The sequence below is a fragment of the Microchirus variegatus genome, assembly GCF_963457635.1.
Source record: "Microchirus variegatus genome assembly, chromosome: 19".
Taxonomy (NCBI): Eukaryota; Metazoa; Chordata; class Actinopteri; order Pleuronectiformes; family Soleidae; genus Microchirus; species Microchirus variegatus.
In genome coordinates, this window is record NC_139820.1 from 14,278,473 (window position 1) to 14,292,821 (window position 14,349).

The 14,349-nt window shown below is 43.0% G+C and overlaps 1 protein-coding gene across 1 annotated transcript in view; it reads right to left on the minus strand.

Annotated features, from left to right (window-relative positions):
• slc2a9l2 (solute carrier family 2 member 9, like 2) overlaps positions 1 to 14,349 on the minus strand; it is a gene marked incomplete at both ends in the record, with an annotated part of 185,283 nt that overhangs the window by 91,635 nt on the left and 79,299 nt on the right. The window contains one exon of the mRNA XM_083906063.1: positions 6,844 to 6,954. Within this exon, the coding sequence (XP_083762189.1) occupies positions 6,844 to 6,954 (111 nt within the window). The remainder of the gene's footprint in view (positions 1 to 6,843; positions 6,955 to 14,349) is intronic.

Here is a 14,349-nt window from a genome sequence, read left to right on the forward strand (position 1 = left end):
TATCCTTGAAAGATGTGTCCCCATATTTATTATATTTTTGTTTATATTTTTTGATAATAAATACACTGGATTTTATTATTTTAACATAAAAAGCTATATATATATAGCTATATATGTATGTGTGTATATATATATATATGTGTGTGTGTGTGTATAAAAATGTAATACACAAAACAAGCACTATTAACAACATTTACATTAAATAGAATATAAATGTCTTGGTTGAGAAGATCCAGAAGCACAACCAGGGCTTCTCTGCTCAGCGTGAAATCTGCCCATGTTTCGTCCTGCCTGAACAATCTTTCCAGCACGAGAACAAACATGTTGATCCTACAATAGTGAAGAAAAACTACTTACTACTTTACTTTTACAGCTTAAAAATTTCTTAGATTTTTAGATAAAGCTTTTCAGCTGATGACTAAAACTATATTTGTGTGTATACACGTGTATGTGTATAGATATATACACAAGATTATGTTTACTTTCTGTTTCTGTGAAGTAGGTAAACTACATGACAAGCTCTACAACGGAAAATGACTCCTGGTACAGTGTATGTCCATTGTATTATATCTGATGATCTTGGATTAAGATTACTGTTTAATTTACTGCTTTAAATTTTAGTTTGGGCTCAGATTTAAGTACTTTATATACATATGGCTGGTTTAATTTACAGTGACATATCAGATTATACTGTATACAATTATGATAGGATTGTATGTTTCTATAGGATTTCTATAGGAGTTCACAGCATAACCATGTTTATTTTACCTGTTCATGTTTGTCTTTCAACCTGAGAAACATCACACGCCGGCATCTGTGGTAAAGGTTCTTCATATGCAATATTAATATTATTATTATTATTATTATAATAATCTAAAGGCTCCATCCAAACTAAACTCAATTAAAAGGAATAGTAAACGTACCTAAAACAGACTAAAAACTATACTACTGCAACTAATTTACAACTAAATAATGATTGTAATGATATAATAATGAATTATTTTGAAATAATGAATCGTTTAAGATAGTTAGCGGCAGATTAAGTAAACTATTTTACGAACACTAATACTAATAAAGTAGCTCTAGCTTCGGGAATTGGAAAGAATTGGTGACGGTCTGGCAGATTACATCAAGGACGAGTTGGCTGATCCTCAGGCAGGGCTAGACGCTCTCATCACCACTGTTATTCGGATTGATGGACGTCTGCAGGAGAGGCGACGAGAGAGAGCGGCTTCCAAGTTTCTTCACAGGTCCTCCGGCTTCGCACCCTAGCACCGGTCCTCGTTCTGCTTCTGGGGGAATCGGCAAAGCAGCGGCGCCCATGCAGCTATGCAGAACCCGACCGACAGCGGCTGAAAGAAAGAGGCGACGGAAGGAAAATTGCTGCATGTACTGCGGAGGCGGGGGGCACTACGTATCTTCCTGTCCAATTTAAAGACAGGGCTCACCAGGGATTCAGAGGACACTGGTGAGTCGTGTTATGAATCTTGAAATGCCCTCTCACCCGCTTCTTCAGCCACATCTTAACTGTAACGGTCAGACTCACACAGTTGCCGTTTTCCTCGATTCCGGTGCCGACACCAACCTGATGGACCAGCAACTCGATAAGCAGCTTGGTGTGCTACATGTCCTACAAGGTTGGACACTCCAGTCAAGGCTACGGCACTGGACGGTCGTGGACTGTGCACAGTGACTCATCGCACGGCGCCACTTCTGCTAAGCTCAGGTAATCACACCGAACTCATGCATTTCCACCTGATTGATGCTCCACAACAACCCGTTGTACTTGGTTTTCCTTGGCTAAACAGGCACAACCCACATATAGACTGGGAGACAGGAGCTATAAAGCAGTGGAGTGAGCATTGTCATGCTGTGTGTTTGAGATCAGCTGTATTCCCTACCTGTAACTCATCTGTTCCTGAACAGTTTCCGGACTTGTCTGGCGTTCCACACGAGTACAGTTATCTCAAGCAGGTTTTTAATAAGGTTCGGGCCACGTCGCTGCCGACACACTGTCCTTATGACTGCGCCATCGATCTGCTTTCTGGTTCGTCACCTCCTCGAGGGAGATTATTCTCCCTGTCCACATGTGAGACAAAAGCTATGGACGAATACATTAGCAATTCATTGGCAGCAGGAATTATTCGTCCATCTTCGTTGTCGTCTTCGACCATCGACCATCTTCGACCATCTTCGGAGCAGGATTCTTGCTCCGAGAAGAATCCGGAGCAGGATTCTTCTTCGTCGGCAAGAAGGATGGCTCCCTTCGTCCATGCATTGATTACCGTGGTCTTAATGACATCACAGTTAAGAACAGGTACCCGTTTCCACTTATCTCCTCGGCACAAGGTTACAAGGCGATTCTATTTACACCAAGCTTGATCTTAGAAACGCTTATCATCTGGTTTGCATGTGTTTAACACCCCTCGGGGTCACTACGAGTACCTGGTTATGCCTTTGAGACTTACAAATGCCCCAGCAGTATTTCAGGCCCTCGTGACTCTTAGAGAACCAGCTCTTTGTTAAAGCCGAAAAATCCGAATTTCACATGTCTGAAGTCACCTTTCTAGGGTACATCATCTCGGTACAGCATTCGGATGGATCCAGCCAAGGTTAAAGCCGTGGAGGAATGGCCAGTTCCCACCACTCGTAAGAAACTACAACAGTTCCTGGGGTTTGCCAATTTCTATCGACGGTTCATCAAAAACTACAGCTCTGTGGCAGCCCCGTTAACAGCAGACAGCAGAACCGACAGCAGAAAAGGTATTTAATTAACTGAAATTACGATTCTCTGCTGCTCCTATACTTACCATCCAGAATCTCAGTTCATTGTGGAAGTCGATGCTTCAGATTCAGGGGTGGGGGCCATCCTGTCGCAACGTTCACCAGAGGACCAGATAGTCCATCTCTGCGCTTTAATTTCTCAAAAGCTTTCACCTGCGTAGAGAAAATATGATGTCGGAAATCTGGAGCTGCTGGCGGTGAAACTGATGCTTGAAGAGTGGAGACACTGGCTGGAGGGGGCCAAGCAACCGTTTCTGGTGTTGACGGACCACAAGAACCTCGAATACGTCCAATCGGCAAAGAGACTGTACTCTCGACAAGCCAAGGGTGTTGTTCTTCAGCAGATTCGAGTTCACTCTGTCATATCGCCCTAGGTCCAGAAACACCAAGCCGGACGCCCTCTCCCGCCAGTTCCAGTCCGACAGCAGCTCCACTTCACCCAACGAGATCGTTTTTCTCTGACATGGTCATTAGTGCCATTACCTGGGACATCATGGATGTGGGAAAAAAATATTTTTCCTGTTCTCGTGGATGGTATTAATGTACGGCTTTCTGTATGTTGTTTAAGATAACAATTAACCAACAGTCAAGCTGTGAAACAAATGATGGGATTGTAAAAGCAGGGGTCGGCATGAGGTGCACAGGATGACATTTGTGGGTCATAAACGGGGTGTGTTGTCTTGTTGTAACTTGGATGATTTATGGTGTTTGTAAGATGCTTTGATGTGACTGTATATATGTTTGAGCTATCCGAAGGAAAGGGAGAGAACATTTAGACCATCTTGGTGATAGGGTCTCTCCTGAATGCATTCTTTAAAGACTTGATTTACTCAACAACGATGACTCCAAAGACATTTCTTTCACAAGCGGTTTAACCAGTGCCTGTCCTGACAATCGTCTGTATGTACCCGCTAACCTTCGTTCCCAGGTTCTTCAGTGGGGATATTCTTTTGGCCTCTCATGTCACCCTGGTGTACAATGCACTTTGGCGCTCCTGAAAAAAACGATTCTGGCGGTCATTTATGGAAGAAGACCTGAAGGAGTGTGTTGCTGCCTGCCCTGTCTGCTCACAGAACAAAATCATCTCGTCATGCCCCTGCTGGTTTGCTGCGACCACTCCCCATCCCACATCCCCCCCTGTCCCATGTTCCTCTAGACTTTGTTACCAGTCTGCCTACGTCTGAAGGTAACACTCACCATAGTAGACAAATTCTCCAATCAGCACATTTTGTTCCTCTACCCAAGTTACCTTCAGCCAAAGAAACAGCAGAACTTATGTTACATCACGTTTTTCGCCTGCATGGCCTCCCCTGCGACATTGTCTCAGATAGGTGCATCACATCTCAGAACCCGTCCTCCTGGTCGATCTACTTTGGGTCGAGTATTCTCATAACACCCTCTTGAGCTCTCCTACTGGCCTATCTCCCATTCAGTGCTCGCTTGGTTACCAACCTCCACTGTTTCCCGAGCAGGAGAGAGAGGCCAGTGTCCCGTCGTTCCAAATGTTCATCCGCCGATGCCGCCGCACGTGGCTACAAGCCCATTTTGCCCTACTTAGAACATCCAACAAGTATCAACAAAACGCCAACCGACGACGAACACCTGCACCCCGTTACACACCTGGACAAAGGGTATGGCTGTCCACTCGAGATCTTCCCCTCCAGGTGGAATAGAGAAAGCTGGCTTCTAAATTTGTGGGGCCATTTCCTGTCACCTAGGTCATCAACCCCGCTGCGTTCGTTAAAGCTTGACACCTTGCGTGCGCCATGAATAGTGGAGCGAATAAGCGGTGCGGGAAAGTTTTAGAGTGAGCGACAACTTATATTTTAGACTTGAAACATGGCGGAGGCAGAGAAAACCGTTCGGCCGAAAACTTCTAAAATGTGGGAACACTACCATTCATGAACCTAAAAAGTGTGTGTTAGCTGCAATCTTTGCGAGAGCGAAATGGCGTGCCACGGGAGTACCACGGTGATGATCCAGCACCTAAAAAGAAAACATGTCGGGAGTCAACCGTGACAAGGAAGGGAGTAAGGAAGTAAGGACATGTAGCATTAGTCTCTCCTGTTTCTCGTTTAGTGGGATAATTTATTCATTATTCAGCTTTACAAACATGAACAGTTTATTAAACTAACGTAAGCATTAGCTGGTTAATGTGTTTGTGTCTTTTTTTTTTTCTATTTTTAAAGCACTTACAGATTAAGCTGTTTCACCTTTTCCCCCTTTTTTAAAGCAAAATGGTCAAAATCAACATAATAAATCTACTTAAATTAGTATAAATAAGTACATGTTTACTTAAACCTGTGCGAGTATAAATAAATAAATACATTTATATTATAAAAATGTGTCTCGTCTGTAAATGTATGTATATCATACATTGTATGTTTTTTGTTATTCCAGTTGTTTTGATTTTTTTTTATCATTTAAAGGGACACTGTGTATTATTTATGGGTTTATATAACCCAAAATCCACTTTTTTATACATATTATGTGCTCCTGCATTGTCTAGTCGCTGTATAATAGTTTTTGTTTCATTTTCGTAGTGTTTCAAAAAGTCATGTAAAATAACATGGCCGCGGTTGCATTGCCACTGTTAGCTGCGAGACGCCATGTTTCTACAAGAGGCTGTAAGGACAAATGCAATAGAACAAATCAAGCTTCGCTTTATTTGTAGTGGAAGTCCCGCCTCCACTCTCCGCTTCGTCTGCTACGGCCGTGGTAGCTCGCCCTCTCCCTCGCCTCGAGAACCTCATCTGCTGACATGGAGAAAGACGACGAGGACGACATTTGACCGGCTGCGGATACCGTAGCGCTCAGGGAAGGGAGGGGGTGAGCAGAGGAGCAGTTTGTTGTTGTAAATTTCAGCCTCTCCTCTAGATGTCACTATAAACTACTTACTTAACCTTTAATATTACTTTTGATAGCTCAGAGACGTTGGAGCAATAACCTGTTGTTTTTACACTTTAGTCTGTACTGTGAATTTGAAATGTTCCGTTTTTGAATAAACGTGGCAATAACAAATGTTTCTTTTTTTTAACCGATTCATTGATTAATAGAATAATTGTTAGTTGCAGCCCCAAATACCATTAATATTCAATCTCCTCTAACCCACAGATCAAATTAATCTGTCTCATCAGATGTCAAATCGTCCCATGTGAACAGAGGGCTAATTCAAATGGTACAGAGCGTTAGTGGTGACTACATTGTGCTCTCGACTCAACAAGTTCAGCCATTTGACAAATTGCTCTCCTAAAAAAATTCTATCTCAGTTTAGTTTTATGATATCATAAGAATGTCTTTACCACTCTCTTGAAATTAGACAGTTTTTATGTTCTTGCTCAAAACTGAACTGCTTACTCTCCAGCACCAAAGTCCACAGAAAAAGAAATCTAAATTTTTAGCTTAACAGGAGACACTGGTCAACTGCTGGCTTGTTTTGTAAGTTTGTGTCATGGAGGTTAATCTGAACAAATTATTTCAAACATCAAATCTCAAATAATACAATATAATAAAATTGGAACTTATTGATGAATCAGCAGTGGATCAAAAGCTCATGCGTACCATGATGTAAAATTTAAATTTAAAAAAGCAATTTTCTTTTATGGATTTTAGTGCTGGGATCAAGCAGTTGATAAGGTCACAACAATTTCAGTTTTTCTTAGGCACAGATCTGAATCACACCAAACTCTATGGAAAAAAAGCAAAAAAAATTACACAGCAACAATGGAGTCACTGGTCTTCAGCTGCCTCATTTTCTGTTTGTGTCACTTTGGTGAATAAGGAACAAAACTTTCATAAAGTCACAAAATAACACATTTGTACGTACTGATGGAGGCAGCAGTGGAACTCCCTGTGTGCTGTGATGTAAAATCAGATAAAGTGAAAAACACATTCTTAATATATTCTTGACATGAGCAGGCATAAATTTTATTTTATTTTTATCAATGGATAAAATAATTGTTTCCTCATCTCCCCACTAGCAGCCATGTTGTCCATGAGAGTGAGGATGCCTCTACTATCTATCCCTTGAAGTAAACAAGAATTCTGAACACAACTTACTGAGATAATGGCAGCCAAGGTTTCTATGGCCCCGGTGCTCAGTGTGATGTAGGGGATGATGTTCACATCAAAGCCTGCTTCAAGGAGAATCCCATTGGTGTAGTACCAGATCTGTAAGGAAATAAACAAAAATCCACTGGTCTTTATATGTTTTACATTAAGCCCGCTCTTGTTTGCATTTGCCATTGAGCCTCTGTCTATCATGTTAAAATCTTCCCCGATGATAAATGGTATTAATAGATGGGGGCGGGAACATAAGGTAGCTCTATACGTCGATGACTTATTGCTGTACCAGTGCGGTGTGTTCCCCACATAGTTCAGATGTTGTGTAAATTTGGTCTCTTTTTCGGGATATAAGACTAACCTTATGAAAAGCGAGTGTTTCCCAGTGAACAACTTAATCCTTGCAATCCCACAAAGGGGACCTGCCATTCCATCTATCTAAAATCGGCTTCAAATCGGCTGGGAATTAATATTACTCTGACTTTTTCTAATTTATACAAAGAAAACTTCACACCCCTTAGTGATAAGCTAAAAAATTACTTACAGAATTGGAGGTCCATTAATCTCTCATTGGCTGGAAAGATCAACTGTATTAAGATGAACGTGTTACCCAGATTCCTATATCTTTTTCAATGTCTCCCTATATTTCTCCCCAAATCCTTTTTTCTATCCATTGATAGATCCTTATCATCATTCATTTGGGGGGGCAAAGCCCCTAGAATACAAAAAAAGCTTCTGCAGCGACATCGGTCACAGGGGGGGGTTTGGGTTTGCCGAATTTGCTTCACTACCACTGAGCAGCTAATATTCAGAAAATCATATACTGGTTCCATGCACCAAAGCTGTCGTGGTGTGAAACTGAAAATGAATCGTGCACTCTGACATCCCTCCCCACACTGGTCACTTCAAATCTCCCCAAAAAGGCAATGTTTTCTGCCCCTGGCTGAACGTCTGGAGTGTCTGTCAACAGATGTCAACTTTGCTTTGCTCCTCGTCACTCCCGAGTGCTTTGCAGTGTTTCGCAACAGAGCAAGACAGTATGGAATCTTTGATTCTCACTCCAGGAATTCAAGAGGCTTGCCTTACCCAAACTGAAGAGCTATTATGCTGACTTTCAGTCATCTTGATGGCTTGACTGACCCCCTCAACATGCTCTTCAAAGAGCGCAATTCTATTGCCAGCTACAAACTTGTGCCCGTTTCTTTTGAAAGAGCAGTGGCCTCACCAGCACCCCCTCAAAGCAACGTGACAGCAGATGTCACAGAGAGCAATGTGGATGACTCCCCATAACCTGCAACATCCACAGTGTGTGTGGAGGTGTCACCACAGCCTGAAACACCCACAGTGTGTGTCGAGTACTCCCCACAATCTGCAACACCCACAGTGTGTGTGAAGGACCACGACCAACAGAGCAGCACGTGTAAACAACAGCCAGATGACACGGATGCTAATGTCACACATGTGGAACATAAAACATCAAAGTCTGCACCAAATGTCACCAAATCAGCAAACAACAGCGGCAAAAGGCTAGACGCAGAGCGTGCAAAGAAGACCAAAAGGAACAAGCACAGCCTCAACAAAAATCCACAGCAAAGTCAAAAAATAAAATATGCCACCTGCCCAGAATTTCGAGGAGAAAAAAAAGCAAACTGTGAAAACAAAGTATGTGGAAGACCGTCACTACCACAAACGGAGACTGTTCTCATACAAGAGGTATTATGCCAAGCCTCATGTTCATGACAAAAAGAAAGGAAACCTTGCCAGAAGATACAAAATGGATCCTGATTTCCAGAGCACACAGAAGAAAGTCATGGCTCATAGAGAGCGAGATCCTGATTTTCAGAGCAGACACAAAAAATACATGGCCCAGAGATATGCTGATGCAGATCATCAGAAACTAAAGAAAAAAAAAACATGAACAAGATACAAAACCACTCCTGACGTCAGCAAAAGCAAGAAAGCTTACAGCACATCAAAATATGCTCATGACCAGAAGTACAGACTAAAAAAGAAGTAAACTGTTCAAACCAGATACCACAGTGACCCTGACTTCAGACTGCACCACATACAGAGCTGTGCCCAAAACAGAAGGAACAAGTTGGCTTCAAATGGAACCTTCCGAATGCATTACAGGTTGCAGCATGCATTAAAAATAAAAGAGAAATACAAACTCTTCAGGAGGCGCCAGCAGAAAACTTCAAAGCCTGTCGTAACCCCTGTGATGCAAGCGGCCATATTTGCATTCCGAGAGACGACTCGCAAGGGACCCATATGTGCCTGCACAGGCTGCCACCGTGTTCTCTTTCGCACTCAAGTCAAGCAGTGCAACAGATCCAAATATGTCAGAAACCCCGATGTGACATCTGCTTGCTTGACTGGAAAATACATTCAAAATACATTTGTCAAGGTGAATCCTCAACTCCTTGTACTGTTCCAAAAGAGAGAATGTACTTGCCACACTTGCGACACTTAAAGAGATGCACTCTGAATACGAAGACATCAAAATAGACCAGAGTGCTACTTTTGAAAGTGTCCAAGACGACCACGAAGAGGAGACACAGCAGTTTGATCAGTCTGACAATGCTGCACAGCCCCAGCAGAGCACCACTGCAGAGGGAGAAAAGGAAGCCACTGCACCCACTTCCACAACAGGTGAACAGGTCCAACTGAGACCTGGTTTGGCCCTGGACACTTGCATGCAGCCCCCTGACATTGCACAGGAAGTATTGTCATATGGTAGTGGTATATTTAGCATTGCATTCGCCCAAGGCAACAAACCTGTGGGATTTTTTACCATACCAAAACTTGAATCCATGGCATTTCCTGTGCAGTTCCCAACTGGACAAAACACACTGGATGAAATCCGACTGATTAAACTGTCACCAAGCATGTACTTCAACGTGAGACTGTTCTCTGCAGACTTCCGATTTGCAAATGACCAAAGTTACCTTTTCTCTGCCCAGTTTGTCACCGAAATGCATTTGGCTACCAGCAGCATGTCGATCCAAATGCGCAAAGGTAAAACCCAGACAAAAGATGGTCGCTTCATTTCCAACAGAATGCTTCAGGACAAAAATGAGGTGGAGAGGCTCATCCAAAGTCAACATGCCACACGCTTCATGCAGCCCCTCAGAGGAACTCCAGCGTATTGGAAGAAAACGCTGAAGGATCTTGACGCTATGGCCAGACAGTTGGGCAGGCCTACGTTTTTCCTGACATTCTCTGCTGCCGCAATGAGATGGCCTGAAGTCATAGAGGCCAGAAAGGCCCAACAAGGAGAACAAGTGGATTTTTCACAGCTGGACTGGAACGCGAAATATGACATTCTCCGCAGCAATCCTGTCACTGTCATGTGCATGTTTGAGAAGAGAGTTGATGCGCTCCTGACGAGCCTCATCATGTCTCCTGCTCAACCCATCGGTGAAATGAAGGATTATTTCTACCATGTGGAATTTCAAGCCAGAGGAAGCCCACACATTCACACGCTGGTCTGGGTCAAAGATGAACCCGTGCTGGGAGACGACTTTGACAAGCACGTGTACAGATTTGTCGACCGGTACATTTCATGTGCGAGGCCCGACCCAAACACGGACCCTGAGCTGCACAAAATTGTTTCTGAGGTTCAAGTTCACAGCAGAAACCACTCAAAGTCATGCAGGAAAGGCAACGTGGAATGCAGATTTGGGTTCCCCAAATTGCCCATGGACCAAACTATCCTTGCATATCCGTGCCCAGATAATGACGACAATGACTACAATGATAGGGAGAAAAAGGACGATAACGAGGAGCAAAGCAAGAGTGGAAACAAGGCCAAAAGTGCAGGCAACAAGAGGAAGAGGGCAGCACTTTTAAAGAAACAAAGAGAGGCCAGACGCTTCGTTCAAGGACTTGTCAGAGCTGCTTGAGAAGTGCAATCTGACCCGTGAAGAATACTTGAACACCGTGTTTGATCTGACCATTGGAAATGTGCTTCACATCAAACACCATCCCAATGATTGTTGGATCAATCCGTAAAATCCAGATTTGCTCATGGCATGGAACGCCAACATGGACATTCAGTATGTTGTCGACGACTACAGCTGCATGGCATACATGATGTCCTACCTGTCCAAACCAGAGCACGAAATCACTGAGCACCTGAATACAGTCATAAGCAAGGTGGAAAAAAACAGGTGTCAACGAGCGAGGGTTAGGGTTAGGGTTAGAGATGAAGATGATCATGCAAGCACCTGTAACGTCATCTTTGTACAGACCGATGACGATGCTCTGAGAACATGCCAGCAGACGCAGAGGCAGTGTGGATGTCGGGCGTGCCAGAGAAGTATGAGGACAGACCAGCAACACCCGAGTTTGAATACATGTGTCTGGGTGGATTTGCCTCAGAGTACAGAATTGTTTAAGGCCGCCAGAGAGAAGGCAAAAACGCAATTCCACTTCAAAACAACAAAGGCTACATTCAGAAACGGACTCGAGGGAACGCCACCGTCATCAGGTTCCCTCACTTCTCGGAGAAGAAGCAACCCGAGAAGTTTTACCGACGTCTGCTGAGACTGTATTTTCCGCACTGGTCAGTTGAAGATTTGAAAAACGAGATGTGTCCAACGTACGAGCAGTTTTACAAAAGCGGCCGCAAATGGGATCATGAAGTCAAGCAAATTGTGGACCGCAACAAGCAGCGATACGAATGGTATGGCAAAAAAATTGCGAGCGCACTAGAACTGATGCATGAGATTGGCCCAAACATCGATGCGTGGAACACCTTTGCGCCAGAAGTAGAAAGAGGTAGAGAAAGACAACGTGGATGACATTTGACTGGCTGAGGATAACGTAGCGCTCAGGGAAGGGAGGGGTTGAGCAGAGTAGCAGTTTGTTTGTCGTCTCCTCTAGATGTCACTATAAACTACTTACTTCACCTTTAAGAGATGTGTTCTATATCTCTCAGTAATAGTCAGGTAACACAACAACCTTTTATTTACTATTATGATTCTCTTGAGGTTCATTTTACCATTTATTTTTATTGAAATCGAGGGGTATACTGACAAAAAAAGGCCCAGAGGCCCACACCAAAAGTATTAAAACCAACATTTTCATGGATAAAGAAGCATAACAAGGTAACCAAGAGATGAGAAACAAATTGGATGATAACTTATTGATTTTACTGTATTTAATAGCTGATTTCATACATGGGTCAAAACCGACCTTTAACATAAGCGATGATAACGGAACACTAACACAAGACGAAGGTTAACTTTAAACTTTAATAGTTGAGTGGTTCTATAATAACCAACCAAACCCAAAAATAGTTGGAGCTCTTTTTAGTGGTAGGTTGTGGAAATTCAGACACAACCAGTACCTTCGCCTCCACAGGAATTGCCCTGTGCAAACGCACGGCCCAGATAAGTGACTGTTGCCCGACCAAACTCACACTTTGCGAGATTAACTGTGCTTCAGCCAACCTCTCAAATAATGCTTTTATTCTGTAGTGTCACTGTACACAACCAAGTCATCCAAATAAATTGAACAGCCCTCTAGACCATCTCCAACCCGGTTCATAAGCCGCTTAAAGGAGCATTCTTTAAACCAAAGGGCATGACTGTATAGGAATAGAGGCCTGAAGGGGTCACAAAAGCAGCAATCTCTTTGACGCTCTGACAAAGGAATTGTAAAACCTCTGTTTAATCGACTGCGCTTCCCCCACACCAATATCCACCTCAATCCAGGTGGTATGGGACGGCACATCACAAAAAAGCTGTGAAAATTTTTTAATCAGTTCCACCAACTGGACACGCTGTGACTCCGGCAGATGAGCTAATGAAAAGTCCAGATTGAACAACAATTCTGAGTTTTTTTTAATCTGCCACTCACCAAACTGTCATCAGGCTCAGGGACACTGTCCAATGCTTACGCTGTACTGTCAAGTCAAGTCGAGGTTTATTTATATCGCACATTTAAAAACAACCAAGGTTGCCCAAAGTGCTTTACATAGTGACATCAAATACCAATACTAATAAAAGCAATAAAAAATAGAAAGCCTAAAAACATAATAAAAAAATACACATAAAACATAAAAACAATTAAAAAACAGAAAACAATAAAAAGCATAGCAAACATAAGAGACAAACAAAAAAAAGTAACGGAAGTCAGCTCAACCTATGTTAAATGCCAAGGAATAAAAATATGTTTTTAAGGACGATTTAAAAATCTCAATAGTCTGGGCACCTCTGATGTGCCAAGGCAGGGCATTCCAGAGCCGAGGAGCTGCCACTGCAAAGGCTCTGTCCCCTCTGGTCTTTAGTTTTGTCTTTGGGACATCCAGCAGCAGCTGATTAGACGACCTGAGTGCTCTGGCTGGGGTGTGCATATGCAGCAGTTCAGCCAGGTACAGAGCTGCTAGTCCATTTAATGACAAAAACAATTAAGAGAATTTTAAAATCAATTCTAAAACTGACTGGTAGCCAGTGGAGTGTGGCCAAGATTGGCGTGCTGCAGCGTTCTGCACTAGTGATGGGATCAGCAGTTCATTTGAGTGTACTGAATCCAGGGACTAAAATTAACACCGTCCCGTCGTCCCGGGGACATAATTAACTGTCATCGGGACGATCAATATTCTCTCTCGGGACGACATTCTGTGAACCAGAACGGGTTCGCGGTCGGTGGGAAATACTTATGTGAAAAGGTAAATGGCTGGCGCGCTCATGTTTGTGTTGTTCAATGAGACGCAGAGACTGCTGCTAGCTCGAGCTGAGATACTGTTGCCGCTCGAGCTCAGCTGAGACGAGACGAGGATACTGTCGCCAAAGGTCTGTTGTCACTGTGCTGTGTTGCTTTACTCCAGATACGATGTTGCGCACAGACATTCTGAGGTAAAAATGTATATTGAATGTGGAAAAACACTGCGCACTACATGTAAACGTTTCATTAACATATTTGTTTCAATCACTGAATGAAGCCTGTCATATTTGGGACCTTAAATTGCTGCACAAAACTCTTGATCAGCACTCAGCATAATTGTTGTTCATTTAAACCAGTATGCGCAGAGAGCGAGAGAGCGAGCGAGTGAGATCTGCGCTCTTGGTCATTAGTTAATTTACTTATTTTTGTGTAGGTAATGTGTTGTGAAATATGTTTAAACTTAAATAAACTACATCTACAAGTAGTTATGTCTGGTTGTATTAGTTCGTCCTGTTATTGACATCATGCTGTCATCGCCTGACAGTCTGGCTGATTGAAAGCCCCCAGATGCAGCGAATGCAACGCACCCCAGATGAGCGTCATTGATATCATGCCCTGTCCAGTTTTTTACTGGCTGCTTTTTGCAGCTCAATAAACTACCCTCTGGAAAGGGCGACCAGAACAAGTATGGCGGACAACTCGAGTGTCTTTAAGAGGTTTTATTCTAAACACAACTCAATACACTACTTAATAGGTTGTAAACCGGCAAATCATACAGGTTCTGATGATCATTTACAGATGATGACTAGTGATGGGTCGGGCAACACCGAT